The sequence below is a fragment of the Triticum aestivum genome, chromosome 1A (genome assembly GCF_018294505.1).
Source record: "Triticum aestivum cultivar Chinese Spring chromosome 1A, IWGSC CS RefSeq v2.1, whole genome shotgun sequence".
NCBI classification, from domain to species: Eukaryota; Viridiplantae; Streptophyta; class Magnoliopsida; order Poales; family Poaceae; genus Triticum; species Triticum aestivum.
The window spans coordinates 562,586,566-562,601,580 of record NC_057794.1 but is presented as its reverse complement, the minus strand read 5'-3'; the positions used below and the strand labels follow the sequence as shown (position 1 = coordinate 562,601,580).

At 46.5% G+C, this 15,015-nt stretch overlaps 2 protein-coding genes across 2 annotated transcripts; both read left to right on the top strand.

The window, feature by feature from the left end:
- The first annotated feature begins 1,070 nt into the window (after window positions 1-1,070).
- LOC123068029 (3-deoxy-manno-octulosonate cytidylyltransferase) lies at window positions 1,071-8,352 on the top strand. The gene is made up of 8 exons (XM_044490557.1): window positions 1,071-1,379; window positions 2,608-2,653; window positions 2,874-2,960; window positions 3,051-3,175; window positions 3,425-3,564; window positions 3,642-3,693; window positions 3,810-3,920; window positions 7,913-8,352. Exons 1-8 carry the CDS (start codon window positions 1,152-1,154, stop codon window positions 8,003-8,005), a joined length of 882 nt encoding a protein of 293 aa, XP_044346492.1. The 5' UTR covers window positions 1,071-1,151; the 3' UTR covers window positions 8,006-8,352.
- A 2,442-nt stretch (window positions 8,353-10,794) lies between these two features.
- LOC123181292 (nucleotide pyrophosphatase/phosphodiesterase) lies at window positions 10,795-14,738 on the top strand. The gene is made up of 10 exons (XM_044593549.1): window positions 10,795-11,041; window positions 12,054-12,145; window positions 12,238-12,304; window positions 12,409-12,528; window positions 12,616-12,853; window positions 12,944-13,025; window positions 13,107-13,239; window positions 13,371-13,576; window positions 13,664-13,789; window positions 13,904-14,738. The coding sequence occupies exons 1-10, from the start codon at window positions 10,859-10,861 to the stop codon at window positions 14,517-14,519; spliced, it is 1,863 nt and encodes a 620-aa protein (XP_044449484.1). The 5' UTR covers window positions 10,795-10,858; the 3' UTR covers window positions 14,520-14,738.
- Window positions 14,739-15,015: the final 277 nt, after the last annotated feature.

The following is a 15,015-nucleotide window of genomic DNA, read 5'->3' as shown; positions in this document are numbered from 1 at the left end:
CATGATTTCCACCAAGAATCAATGGCGCCTTCGTTGTCAAGGCTTCTTATCTTTTCTCCAGAGATCGTTGACAGCGCTTGTTTGACGCCGTCATGGAGACGCGGCCCCGCGAACGGCACCCACGGCCCTCGTATGCATATTGACCTGCACGTAACACGTTGTTATTGCTAATGCTAGCTAGTGCACATGTACTACAATGTTGGGCATGCGTGTTAATCTTGATTCAGGTCCCCTGCCCTCCCATGACATGACGCATAAGCCGCTTCTTCTATTTTTCTTTTTATTAAGGGAAAACCACTTGGCAATGCACAAGAAGAAAGCTAGGGGATCATCGTCCCACATGTACAACCTTTAAAATGTGCCAAGCCATTAGCTTTCCGTGGGCAATGCTGAAAATGGATTGAAGAAACATCATACGCATACTGGAAGCAATCGCCAGAATCACAGAGTAAGGTGCCAAGATATCAATCTCTCCGTTTTTGCAGGCTCTGATAACTTCTAGGCATTCGGATTTAACAATCACATTTGAGCAACCAATTCGATGCATGAGCTGCAAACCTCGGCGTATAGCTAGAGCTTCTCCCGAAGCTGTGTTATCTACTTCTTCTCCTCGACAATCCCGCACGGTCGCAACAATAGCTCTAGAACCATTATTAAAGAAAGATGCGTCTCCGTTCATAAATATTTTTTCTTTCTACAGATTTCAACAAATGACTACATACGGAGCAAAATGAGTGAATCTACACTATAAAATATGTCTATATACATCTGTATGTGATAGTTCATTTGAAATATCTAAAAAGACAAATATTTAGAAAACGAGGGAGTAATATTCAGGGATGTTTGTACTTTTGGTTTCATCAATAGATCTGAGATTTTTTAGGCAAAAAAAATATATCTGAGATTTTCTAGGCAAACTTTTTTTGTTTTGATTTTTTTGAGCGGATTTTTTTGTTTTGATGATTCACCACACACAAAGGAAACCCACGGCAGGGAAGCAGAGGAAACTTTTGTGGGCTGGGCCAACGAATGCGCTAACTGGGCTGGGCTGTACCGACACAGCAACGCCGACGTTGGTCGGCCGCACGGATCACACTCCCACTCGAACAGCACACAGTTCGCCGCGCCGGATCCACGCCACCGCCGACGCGATGCCGATCTGCCCGGCGCCGTCGGAGTCCTCGGGCTCCGGGAGCCGCGTGTGGATCTTCCACGGGCTGGCGCTCGGCGCGGCGGCGGCCGCCACCGCGGCCGCCTACGTGTACCGCCGGCCCCGCGGGTTCCGCAGCCTGGCGGTGGGCATCATCCCCGCGCGCTACGCCTCCTCCCGCTTCGACGGCAAGCCGCTCGCCCTCATCCTCGGCAAGCCCATGATACAGGTCCGTCTCTACCCTCTTACACGCCGCGTGCCTTGCCTCGCGCTCTGACACCCGATCTAAGTAAGAGAGCGAGCGGCGGCTGACGATCGAACGGGAAGCGAATGGTAGTGGCAGCGTGTGCCCGCAGCTGTGGCCGAGCAATGCTAGTTCTTTCCCGTGGATTCGGGTTAGGATTTCTCGTTGGTTTCTCATCCTGTTCAGAATTTAATTTAGAGAGTGGCTGCAAGCTGTTAGTGGAATTTTAGTAGGAATTCTGGACACTGTGCTGCACATCTTGCTTACTCGTGTGAGATCGTCAGATATGGATGTTTGTGTTGCTGTTAAGTTATTATTACCAACCGAAAGGATGAGGTCGTGGTTGCTTATTCTGCTGCAGACATGTGAGTTCCCTGAAGAATCCTTTCTGGGTTGTTCAGATGATTTATTGAGTGGGCAAAATTCTAGCACCTCTTTCTGGGCTGCAGTTTGAGAGCCATTTTTTAGAACCATGGTGCCCCGGCTCCACCTCTAGATGCCATCGGTTTCAGAAACAACGGCCTGGAGTTGTGTGCCAATACGTGTGATTTGCAGGCTGTTTAGCTAGAATGGCTTAACGCATGGGGCAGATATTTTAAATTGTTGTTCTGCACAGTGCTTCGGCTAACAGCCTTCTGCCACAATAGCTGTACTCAGCCGAGAGAGAAACTACTCCCTCTGTAACATTTTATTAGACGATTTTAGAGTCTATAACAGTGTTAAAAAACATCTTATATTATGTTATGGAGGGAGTATTGTTTAATAATTCACTCTTCTGACGAGGAGCAGCAATGAACAGTGTGCAACGCCATAGATTAAGAAATTACTGTTCTTGATTAGCGGTCCTTGGCCAAATGACTCTGCACGGCGCAGATCTCGAGGTGCCATCTACGGCAAAGAGATGTGGATCCCCGGTCCCGTGGTTCTACTGCACTTTGCTTTACACGGTGGTGAACTACTACCAATATTTGCTCAAGCATTAAGTTGTATTTGTGGCTGATAAATATGAGTTTGAATTGGAGAATGGTACTCCAAGTTAGCTTTTATATTCATAATGAAATGATGGATAGAGAGTGCCCTATTAGTTAGTGCTAGGACTTGATGCTCGGTTGGCTGAGCAATCAGCATATAGCTAATAAATTAACTTACGTGTACCCGACAGTCTAGACTTGATCATCCTCAAACTCACCATTGGCTTCTTGGATCTTTTCAGAGAACCTGGGAAAGAGTTATGCTAGCTTCTTCATTAAACCATGTTGGTAAGCAGATTTCTACTTATTTGTTAATTTCTACTATGTGCAAAACATTTCTGTAATAGGCAAATCCTTGTTTATAAGTTAATTTCTTTCTTTGATCATCTTGAACACTTGTCATGTTGCCATACTCTGTTTTCTCTGATGTGTTCAGAGAGGCTTCTAAATCTGCAGTAACATGCTTCTAATGCTAAGACTGTCGGTATTTCTTTCTTTTTGTCCTCAGTTGTGGCAACGGATGATGAGAAAATTGCTGAGTGCTGTAGAGGATTTGGAGCTGATGTTATAATGACATCAGTATCATGCCAAAATGGTAACCTTTCCTGATTTTGTAACTCAGGTATCTTTTCATGACTGCTTGGTAATCTCTTATTTGCTTGTTGGCATGTGGTTCAAAATGCAGGATCTGAGCGCTGCTGTGAGGCACTTCAAAAGCTCAGGAAACATTATGACATTGTTGTCAATATTCAAGGGGATGAGCCTCTTATTGAACCAGATATCATAGACGGTGTGGTTATGGCATTGCAGGTAGCTATGAACTCTAGTTTTGTTATTTCTTACTCTTCTGATAAGCAAAATGGTTTTCCTGAAGTAACTGAGATGAAGTCTTCCTAGGGGACTGATGATGTGCATTTTGTATCTTTGATGTACTAATTTTACTGGAGATTCCTCTTTGCCTTTCGCCTTCTATTTCTTTTTGTTCCCTTTGTTTGACATCTCTTTCTTCTTAACTGACTCTTTTCTTTGCATTTATGATGTGCTCAATTTTATCTTCAGCGAGCTCCTGATGCAGTCTTCAGCACAGCTGCCACGGCACTAAAACCTGAAGATGCATTTGACACAAACCGAGTGAAGTGTGTAGTAGACAACCAGGGTTATGCAATATACTTCTCAAGAGGGCTGATCCCATTTAACAAGTGAGATACTAAAATTTGTTTTAACTCTTCAGGTGACCTCATTTGCACTTACAGTTTTGAAAATTTGAACATTGCAGATCAGGGAAAGTCAATCCTCACTTTCCATATCTTCTTCATCTTGGAATTTCGGTACATTACCAACCCTTCTGATAACTGACTGCCCTGTGTGCCTCTTTATTTTGTTGTACATATTACCTTTGTGCTGAAGCTACCCCACCATTAATGCTTTGACATTTCTCATGTAGGGCTTTGATTCGAAGTTTCTGAAGATCTATCCACAGCTTGCACCAACCCCACTGCAACTAGAAGAGGACCTGGAGCAACTTAAAGTTCTTGAGAATGGCTACAAGATGAAGGTAATTTGGCTTCTCGCTGCTCAGTATTTGTACAAACAAGAAGTTTCTATCATCTGTTGCTCCCGGGCAACTAGTTCCTGGAAAAAATTTAAGCTATGTTTTTTCTGAGGTCGAAAGAGATCTTATTCATGATCCAAACTTGGGGATTTACAATCTATAGCTATTTGCCAGCTTGATGAAAATAAGTAGCAATCTCATGAGCAACACGGTTTTGATCTATTTTGATGTGAACAAACCTACAGTCCCGTAATTTCAAAGCTTCTGGGAGAACATCACTATAAATGCACCTAAACGAGACATGTTACAGCCACTCCCCCTCAAGGCAGCAATGACTGAACTGCAGTCACTCTCACTAATTATAGGCCTGTCAAAGTTGGCTTCCTCCCAAACAGATTCCTTCCAAGCAGCACGAGCCTCAGCTTCTTCTGCATCAACAGAAGTGTTCAGCGCATTCGCCATAACAGCCAGGGCATTTCCCAAATGATTGCGAAGCACAGCGTCCACACTAGCTGCTTTAGTTTTAGGAACAAAGGATCCATCCACATTTATCTTCAACCATCCTTAGCAGGATATTCCCAGGCTATAGTTGCTGCGCCCGCGCATCCAGAATTCCGTGCATATCCTCCCTTCTTCCCTTTTGCCTCATCCAAGCAAATTGACTCAGCGACATCTGGGTCAGAGTTGAGCAGCTCAACATACCTTAGGAGGAACTGAACCGATTGTTGGATAGTAGCGTCTCCCTTCGCGTGGATGACATCGTTCCTGAGATGCCAATATCTCCAAAGTGTGAGCAAATGAGCCCGTCCAGCAAGGGTGTCGACCTATTTATTAGGCATTTGCCACAACTTTATACTAAACAGCATTGCACAATGAAATACTGTAGGCCGGTAGTCCTTTAGTTCCTCAGCTTGTTTTACATTAGGAACACGCACAATGATGGTCTCATTTATCTCTTTTGGCAATTCACCGTCCTGGAAGAACTTATTCACTTCAGCAAAAACTTCCTCTTTCAGCATCCCCCTATTTAACGTGCTGGAAAGCCATCAGCCCCAGGTGCCTTCAAAGCCCAACTCGCAAATCAAAACACTGTTTGTGTCCTCATCGACCTTCTGGTCCATAAGATCAGCGATTTACTCTGGAACAATCATACAATTTTTGGTAAACAGCGTGCTGAAATAATCAACCTCTAATCCACTGTCTTGCTTCTTCAGACTTCTTATTCTATTATTTTTTCCTCTCCATGCGGCCTTCTGATGGAAGAACTTAGTGTTTTGGTCACCATGCTTAACCAAGCCACTCTTAAACGTTGCCGCCACACCATTTCTTCCCGGAGCAGCAGCTCGTCCAGCCGTTTAGACACACACTGGTGCTCCCATTGCTACTAGCCTGTCAGCAAGCAAACCTTCTAGCTCTTTTCTAAGTTTTTCAATCTCCTTATTTACAGCCCCAAACTTCTCCTTACCTAACTCTTCAAACAATTCATCGTTGCCTGAAGTTGATTGCTGTAAGATCCGATGCCACAACATGCCCTCCCCATGCATCTTTTATTTCATCAGCTAGGGTGCTTTCCCTCTCTCACATTAATTCATAGAAAGCACAGTGCCGGTGGAAAATTGTTGTCTGCATCAGTTTTTCAAGGCTAACCAGGAGAGAGTAATGGTCTGACCTCGATGACACAAGGTGTTGCACCACGGCATCAGAGAAAAGACCTGACTAAGCAGGGCAAGCCACTGCACGGTCTAATCTTATCTGACTCTCACATTTCTGATACCTCCCTGCTTATTATTATACATCTATGGTACTCCAGAATAACCCAAATCATGGAGGTTGCAAACAGAGAGAGTATCCCTAAAGTTCTCCATTTGCTTTTCATTTCCTTTAGTGGCCGAAAGGTGCTGGAATTGCCACATTACCTTATTAAAATCGCAAATCATAAGCCATGGTTCTGATACACTTTGCTTTATCCTCCTTAACAGCTTCCATATCTCTGGCCTGTCCTGAACTCTAGGCTCCCCATAGATGAAAGTACACATCCATCTTTGACCATCAGCCTCCTCAATTCTGATATCTATATGGTGCTCACCAAAGTTTATCGAACTGACATTCAAACTTGCATCCCAGTAAACTTGCATCCCCATAGGCGGATCAACTCCTGAACTGCCTGAGGCTGTCCCAGTCCTCGACAGTTCCAGGCGAAGAGACACATGGCTCCTGACGGATGCTGTCCTTCGCGCCTGTCAGTTCTCCGGCAGCTTCCTTTCCACCATTCTTTCCCTTTTTTTCCACTACCCTTTTTGCTACTCACTAAGTCACTATTACATCAAGACTCACACTCTCAGATTCTACATCCATTTGATTCTTATACCTATCCGGATGCTTGCTGAGGACTGAAGTAGCAACCTCCTTCCTCTTGGTGATTTTCTTCTTTAGGTTAACTTGTTTCGTGTCAGTGTTGCTCTTGCTAGTCTGTCCCTCCCCCACAGCATGCAAGTGAAGTTCTGAGTGTTTCTACCATCCTGACCTGAGGCATCCTACCGCATCGCCTCACTGCTCCCAGCGCTCTTCACAAGGTTCCCGTCAACTCCCTTGTTTCCACCCACCTGTGGAGTAGTCACGGAAGCAGTGATGATTTTCTCCTTGCAAGTTGCATTACCAACGGCGTTCCCAGCAGCTTCTGGCTCAAGTGTAGACCCCATCAGGGGTGCTGCCAGCGTTGCCTGGACCGCTTCCCACTTGGATGCCAGCTCATCATTCTTCTGGTTGTTACTCCCCTCCTGTTCAGGCAGGAGGTGAGTTGTTTCCTTCTGTTCTACTGTCTTCCAGATGCCATGTTCAGGTCCACAGCAGCAATGTCGTGGTCGACCTTCAGGTTGGAGGAGGCATCAATCGGGGTTGCAGTTGAGGCCATGGAGCCCTTGGCATCTGCTATGTTGATCTCCTGATTCTCCCCATTCAGGGAGACAGCAGCAATGGTAGCCGTACTTGCAGTCACCATGAAGTTGACATTGTGACATGTTGGGTTGGTGTCTGTCTCCATCCTGTCACCCACCGAAAGGCAGGCAACGTTTTCATGCTCCTGCTCGACCGTCTTCAGCACCACAGCGGTTGATATGCCACGAGCTCGACAAGCTCTTTTGGCCTAGGCTGCCTGGCTTGGGGGCATGCCACGGCAAGGTCGGCGTCTGAAGGGTCGTCCCTGCCCCACCTTGTCCGGCAAGGACCAGGCCTGTGGGTCGTTCAAGTGTACAGGATGCACACTGAGCTCCATGAAGTACCTCAGTTCTTTTCTTCATTAGGGAGATCACACCTGGCTCCCATATGGCCTATGTATCCCCAGAACAAGCAGAAATTAGGCAGTCTTTCAGAACGTAAATTTACCAAAAGTTTTTTCCTCTGTGATCTCATCGGCCAGTGTGATCTCTTGCTGCAGGGTAGAGTACAACGGTAGCTGCACTCTCCCTCTGAGAAACTTGTCGCGGATGTTCCCTCTTCCGTGCGGGTCGATCATCACCGTGGAGCCAACCTGCTCACCCAGTCTGTAGGCCAACTCCTTATTGAGGAGGTAGAAAGGGATTCCCTGCAACCAGGAAGGCGCCCCCCTTAATTGTACTGCCATGGCCTGTCCTTGATGACATGCTGCCGGTCTCCATCCTCCAAGAACTCGAGGATGAATTAGCACCCCTCTTCTGCTTCCAGTTGGTTGTTGTCCAGGCTCCCTCACACCTTCCAGACCTGTTTCATGTGGTTGATCAGCTGCCAGGAGTTCACCAGGAGCACGGACAGGAAGAGTCCGACCATCTTGATGACCAGCTTGTAATGTATTGCTCAAGGGAAATTTAAAAAGTAGTTGTATGCTGATATTTAGTAGTAGTATTGTTCATTATGTGTTCTGTGCCATATGCACCTTTATATGTCGTGTCCTCTCATAAAAATTGCAGCGTATGCCTTGTACTGCTGAACTGAGTGTTCTTTTCCTCCCTTGACAATTGCAGGTTATCAAGGTGGACCATGATGCCCATGGTGTGGATGCGCCCGAAGACGTTGAGAAAATAGAAGCATTGATGCGGGCAAGGAACATCCAGTAGTAAACAGCACGGAAACGTTTGGTTTCGCATCACGCATGGTCTCCTGTTAGGTTGGGGTTATGGTATCCTCGAGTTTGTAAAAAGAATCGGGAGCAATGTTCAGGTGCATTTCCTTTATGAAAGAGATTCTTAGTGTGTAACTGAAGGAACTGGGTGGGTGCACCGTCTTTGTGTGAAATGCACCTGGTGTGTAGTTCTTGTAAGTATGTAACATTCCAATCGGTTTCTAAGATTGTACTGCTTCCTGAGTAATGAATGGATGGTAGAGCATTGCACACATTACTACAGGCATCGATGGTTCGATCGATCCTACCTGTGGAATGGACGCATCTAGCCATCCTTCTTCATACCTTACTGGGTGATGTACGACGATTTACAGCATTGATTGACAAAGTAGAACTCAGAACCAAATGCTCAAACTTAAAGGTGACCTTCACTCTATCTACGATTGCTACAACTCAGATGAAGAGGTTTAGGCCAAACGCCGTCTATCTTCAGAATTCACCTTGACGATGAGATCAGGTGATCTGGAGGCATGCTGCATTTCTGCCACGATGATGACGCAGGGGTTTCAAGCACTCAGAATTTCGCTGCGAAGTCGCCGGTATAAGCCAGAGGTTTGCCGCCTTACCGGCATATCCGCTGAAACTAGGTGAACGCTGGCATTGGTGAATACTTTCCATGCAAGACTCTGGGCTCTACTACATGGTTGTTATCATGTGTGGTCATGCTTTTGAAGATGATTTTTGAAGGAGCACCTGTTGCAAATTCCAACTGATTTACTTCAAGCACACATATAAAGCTCATGAAGGCTGGTTTCGTGGCAAGAAAATGGTGAAGCAATTGAGTCAGCAAGCAAGGACTGAGAGAAACACCAAATGAAATACATATATGATTTTCTGATGTCATGAGCAGAACTACACGAGTTTCTGATGTCGTAATCTCAGATCATGCAATTAATTCATCATCTGGATGAACAATCCGATACATTAGTGCACATGAAGATAATCTTGATTTAGATTTGCGCATTCGTAAGCATGGTACAAACTGCAAAATAAGTCTTATGCACCTTACTTTCAGTCTGATGGTACTCACAAAGTGCAAGTAGCTGAGTGGTCTCTTCTGCAGTTGTTAACTAATAGTAATTCAGAGGTATTGCTTCCTTTCTTCGACGCTCTCATGTGACACCCTTGCTTTTGGTTTTGGTTGGAACTTGCTTAGGCGGGGTCATCTAGCTTCTTCAAAACAGTTCTACACAAATGGTTGGCCTCAAAGTCACAACAAAGATTAGCAGGCGGTGTCGTTAGTAACACAAGCGCAACAAAGATTTTTTTTCATGGTAATATGTGTCTCATTTACTCCCTCTGTTCCTAAATATAGGTCTTTTTAGAGATTCCAATGCCAACTACATACGAAGTAAAATGAGTGAATCTTCACTCCAAAATGTGTCTATATACATCTGTATGTAGTCTTTATTGAAATCTCTAATAAGACTTATAGGCCCAGTTCTTTTGGCTAGGATTGTAAAGATAATATGGGTTCAAGATTCTGAGAGAAGCTGGGTGGAGAGTCGATTATCAAGATTAAGAAAGAACCGCTTAAAAGAACTGGGCCATATTTAGGAACAGAGGGAGTATATCATAAGGATTATAGTACAAGTGCAACAAAGATTAAGGGGTGGCGTGTGCAAAGGCCTTATATCCATACACTTAACAAAATCATCACTTGTCAGCGACCCAGCAAGCTGGCCTACATGTCACTGACCCCACTGGACGGTGTAGTATTATCAGGGGAGTCGTTTCCCACGCCACGACCACGGCACACAATCTCGCATCTTGGTGCACCACCCTTGGAATCTGGATCCAACCCTCTCATTCCCCGACCATTACACATGACAAGCAGACCTTAAACAAACTCTTGGATGAGGTCGATGCCATGCTGCCATCCTATTGGCGCCAAACTGCATGTGACTCTACCCTCCATCCTTCCACTTGTGATGTAGACGTAATGCTCGCTGACCAAAAGCCTTAGTTTTTATTACTAGCCAAGTACTCACTTACTAGTGAGATAGCAGCACTAACACCAAAACTTGTCTCCAGAAAGAAGAACTCGGAGGCCGAGATTTGAAGCTCGATGTTTGCCATTTCAACTGCCGTTTGCAAACTTTCTCTAGCTCTCAAAATACAGCACAATTTGACCGGTTTGATGACCCGCATTCTCTTGTCTTCCCCTCAACAGTTTGGGTAGCATTCAAGATGCGTAGAGTCACATGTGATATGTTTTGGATGAGATCAAGACTATACTAATATCTATCCTTCCACTTGTGGTGCAGATTTAATGCTCGTTGGCCAAAACCTTACTACTACTAGCTCTTACTAAAATCGCATCACTCAAATCATCAATCACGGATCGATGCTGGATAGGCTTATCCGGGTCGATGCTGCGCGCCCTGTGTACGTGCGCAGATCCCCGGTCGCGATTGATTGATCGTCTGATCCAATCCAAGTTACTAAAAGCAATAATTCGGACATATATAGAGAGTGTGTGTCAGTCATCAGAGAGTGTCTTGACTGGTAAACGAAGAGTACCCAAAGAAAGCAAGAGCACATGCCGAGATCGATAGTAACGTGCTCCACGAATCACGAGGCTACCGATCGAGTCGTGTACGTACGTACTGTAGTTACCAATTTTTAACATAGCCCGTGGTTCACGCGGCCTGCCACTTGGTGGCAGTACGTACTACATATAGGCCGGCCGGCCGGCATACACTGGACACTCACCAGCCTGAAGCCAAGGAGCAGGGGCAGCTGCCTGCCAGTGCGTAGAAGATACGGGAGGAGACGGTGTTGGGCCATGCGGAGGATGGCGCATGTTGTCCTGGCGGCGGTGCTGGCCATGGCGGCAGCGGCGGCGATGGCGAGCGCGTCGCCGGCCGAGGGGATCCAGCCGCTGTCCAAGATCGCCATCCACAAGGCCACCGTGGACCTGCACGGCTCCGCGTACGTGCGGGCGACGCCGGCGTTGCTCGGCGACCAGGTACATATTCATTAGCTTGTTCATTACCAATATCCATCAGCATGATTTGACCAAGTAGTTAATAATCGGTGCACACATATAACCATAAAATACAGTATATGCTAGTTGGATCTTTTAAATGGAAATGCAGAACAAACATAATTTGTAGATTGGGTCCAAGTTTGACCATTTTTATGCCACAAAAGATATACCAATGGATTTCTATTTGAGAGTGTATTCTCACCATATAATCTTTCTGACATATAATTTATATTTTATTATGTAATTTTATAGTCAAAGTTTGACACTAAATACAAGGGGTCCTAATAAACTCCCGAACAACCGGGTTGTACGTATGACTAAGTAATTAATACTCCCTCCCTTCTTTTTTACTACGCATATAAGATTTGTTTCGAGTCAAACTTTACAAACTTTGGCCAAATTTGTATTAAAAAATATGAACATCTATAATATCAAATATACACAACATGAAACTACAGTCCATAATGAATCTAAAGATATTCCTTTGGCATTGTAAATGTTGATACTTTTTTCTAGAAGTTTGGTCAAACTAGAGATACTTTGACATCAAACAAAAGTTATATGCAGACTAAAAAGAAACGGAGGGAGTACTTCCTCCGTTCATGTCTATTAGGGCCCCTCATATTTTGAGTCAAAAAAAAGGTTGACCATACATTTGTGTAACAAAATATGAGTTATATATTGCAAAATAGTATGGTTGAAATCTTCTTTCGAATATGAATCCAACAATGTAATTTTAGTGTCATATCACTTATTATTTACTAATAAAATTCATGGTAAAAGTTTGACCTGAAATTCTGGAGGCCCTAATAAACCCGAACCGTGGAAGTTGCGTATCTTATATTAAAGGGGAAAGGGGAAATGGAAGTGGTACATAAACTGAGCAATTTTTGTAGTCGGATAATACATTGTGATGGTGCTTGAATATGAATAAAGTGCCAATTATTCTATGTTAAAAAAAAAGTCTAAGCAACTCGGATGCCTATGACAGGGAGAAGACACCGCATGGGTCACTGTGAAATACGGGTGGGAGAACCCTTCCGCCGACGACTGGATCGCCGTCTTCTCCCCTGCCGATTTCATGTAAAATAAGCTTTTCCCCTTAGCATTCTAATCCCTGTAGGATCCTCTGGCATGGAGGAATAATATCTATGGCATCTCTTGTGCGCATGCAGCTCGGGCTCGTGCCCTAACCCGCGGAGGAACCCCAACGAGCCGGGACTCTGCACAGCGCCTATCAAGGTCGGTTGACTGAAATTCATGCATGGCAATTGCCAGTTAATATGGACCGATGCACGTCGCCGGCCATGACTAATCTGTTGGTGTGTGTGTGGGTGTGGGTGCAGTATCAGTACGCCAACTACTCGGCCAACTACCGCTACTGGGGCAAGGGCACCATCCGGTTCCAGATCATCAACCAGCGCTCCGACTTCTCCTTCGCCCTCTTCACCGGCGGCTTCGAAAATGTAACCACTAGTTCTCTTACACTTTCACGATCTCAGCTGTTTCGTGTGAAGTGATCTTGGTTATGTGTTTTCCTACTTTTTTGGCAGCCCAAGCTGGTGGCGGTGTCGAAGCCGGTGGCGTTCAAGAACCCCAAGGCCCCGGTGTTCCCGCGGCTGGCGCAGGGCAAGACCCACGACGAGATGACGGTCACATGGACCAGCGGCTACGACATCGACGAGGCCTACCCGCTGGTGGAGTGGGGCATGGTCGCCCCCGGCGGCGGGGTCAGGAACCCTACCCGCACGCCCGCCGGCACGCTGACCTTCAACCGCGGCAGCATGTGTGGTACGTACCTTTTTTCCCTCTTCGAGACGATGTCCAGAAACAAGAGAAGCTCACGAGTGTGGTTCATGGTGTGTTTTCATTTTCATCCAGGCGAGCCGGCGAGGACGGTTGGGTGGAGAGACCCCGGGTTCATCCACACGGCCTTCATGAGGGACCTGTGGCCCAACAAAGAGTAGGCAAATTCCTTGGAAAAATGTAGTAGTTCCCATCCTTGGAAAATGGATTACTCAAGACCAGTTCGTTTGCGATGCAGGTACACTTACAAGATCGGGCATGAGCTCTCCGACGGTACCATGGTGTGGGGAAAGCCTTACACTTTCCGGGCGCCGCCAACCCCTGGACAAAACTCGCTGCAGCGCATCATCGTCTTCGGTGACATGGGAAAGGTAGTACCCTTTGTGACGCATGCAAGCCAATTTCACTTGACATGAAATAAAGGAACTGTCCTACACTCAAATGTTGATAAATGGAATCCACCATACATGACCTCTACATGGTTTGGCATTCTCATTTTCAGGCGGAGAGGGACGGATCGAATGAGTTCGCCAACTACCAGCCGGGGTCATTGAACACGACGGACACGCTGGTCAAAGATTTGGACAACTACGACATCGTCTTCCACATCGGCGACATGCCATATGCCAACGGATACCTCTCCCAATGGGACCAGTTCACCGCACAAGTCGCCCCCATCAGCGCCAGGAAGCCCTACATGGTTGCGAGGTACGTTATAGATACATAGATCACGCTGTGATCGTGTACCTATGGAGCAGTGTCATGTAAAAATGTATCCTTATCTTTCGTCTACAGTGGTAACCATGAGAGGGACTGGCCCAATACCGGTGGATTTTTCGATGTCAAGGACTCTGGCGGCGAGTGCGGCGTACCGGCCGAGACTATGTATTACTACCCAGCTGAAAACAGAGCAAATTTCTGGTATGCACACACATTTTTCAATCAATATATCTCTGCACCCACAGACATGCATCGTTCTATCTATTTCCATATACTCCTACGAAACTATTGGGGTTGAAATGGCTGCCATCGAAGGTACAAGGTGGACTACGGGATGTTCCGGTTCTGCGTGGCGGACACGGGGCACGACTGGCGAGAGGGGACTCCACAGCACAAGTTCATCGAGGAGTGCCTCTCCACGGTGGACCGGAAGCACCAGCCATGGCTCATCTTCGCGGCGCACCGGGTGCTGGGCTACTCGTCCAACGCGTGGTACGCCGCCGAGGGCTCCTTCGAGGAGCCCGAGGGTCGGGAGAGCCTGCAGAAGCTGTGGCAGCGGTACCGCGTTGACATGGCCTTCTTCGGTCACGTCCACAACTACGAGCGCACATGCCCGCTCTACCAGAGCCAGTGCGTCACCGGGGAGCGGAGCCACTACTCGGGCACCATGAACGGCACCATCTTCGTCGTGGCGGGCGGCGGTGGCAGCCACCTCTCCAGCTACACCACGGCCATCCCTAGGTGGAGCGTCTTCAGGGATCAAGACTATGGCTTCGTCAAGCTCACGGCCTTCAACCACTCGTCGCTTCTGTTCGAGTACAAGAAGAGCAGCGACGGCAATGTCTACGACTCCTTCACCGTCGATAGGGACTACCGCAACGTGCTCAGCTGTGTGCACGACAGCTGCTTCCCCACCACACTCGCTCTCTGATTGTCTAGCGGTGCGTCATGGCAACGTTGCTAGCCGGAAAGCGGCTAACAAGGTTGGTCCTCAGGAGCTTAATTTGTGGAATAAAACTGGCCAGCTGCATAATTTTTAGTTTTTAGATCAAAAGCCTGCGCCGGTCAGTAAACGAAAAGGTAATCGAACTCTGAATAATCCCCATTGCTGATTGCCGATTTATACATGAACCCGAAGCGAGTAGGTGGGTATCTTGATAGTATCTTCGAAAACCCAGTGGAACAAATTAAAATGTGAGCAGAAGTACGTGGGATCGAATTCTTGCTTGCTATGTACGATTGCCTTTTTTTTAGAACTACATACGATTGCCATTGCAACTCAATACCTACCACGCATGCGGCATGCATTGGCATGGCACGTAAGATTTATCGTTTTGCCATCTCGCCGCCTTTTGATTTAGACGGCAACAAACAAACTGTGTGTTGGATGCCATGCGAGTAGCTATATACTTTTCCCTCGAGAAGGT

Coding starts and splice junctions, on each gene's coding strand:
- LOC123181292 (XM_044593549.1), top strand. CDS start 10,859: ATGCGGAGGATGGCGCATGTTGTCCTGGCGGCGGTGCTGGCCATGGCG. Junction 13,026..13,106: donor GACCTGTGGCCCAACAAAGA/GTAGGCAAATTC, acceptor TTTGCGATGCAG/GTACACTTACAAGATCGGGC. Junction 13,577..13,663: donor AAGCCCTACATGGTTGCGAG/GTACGTTATAGA, acceptor TTTCGTCTACAG/TGGTAACCATGAGAGGGACT.
- LOC123068029 (XM_044490557.1), top strand. CDS start 1,152: ATGCCGATCTGCCCGGCGCCGTCGGAGTCCTCGGGCTCCGGGAGCCGC. Junction 2,961..3,050: donor ATCAGTATCATGCCAAAATG/GTAACCTTTCCT, acceptor TTCAAAATGCAG/GATCTGAGCGCTGCTGTGAG. Junction 3,565..3,641: donor GGGCTGATCCCATTTAACAA/GTGAGATACTAA, acceptor TGAACATTGCAG/ATCAGGGAAAGTCAATCCTC.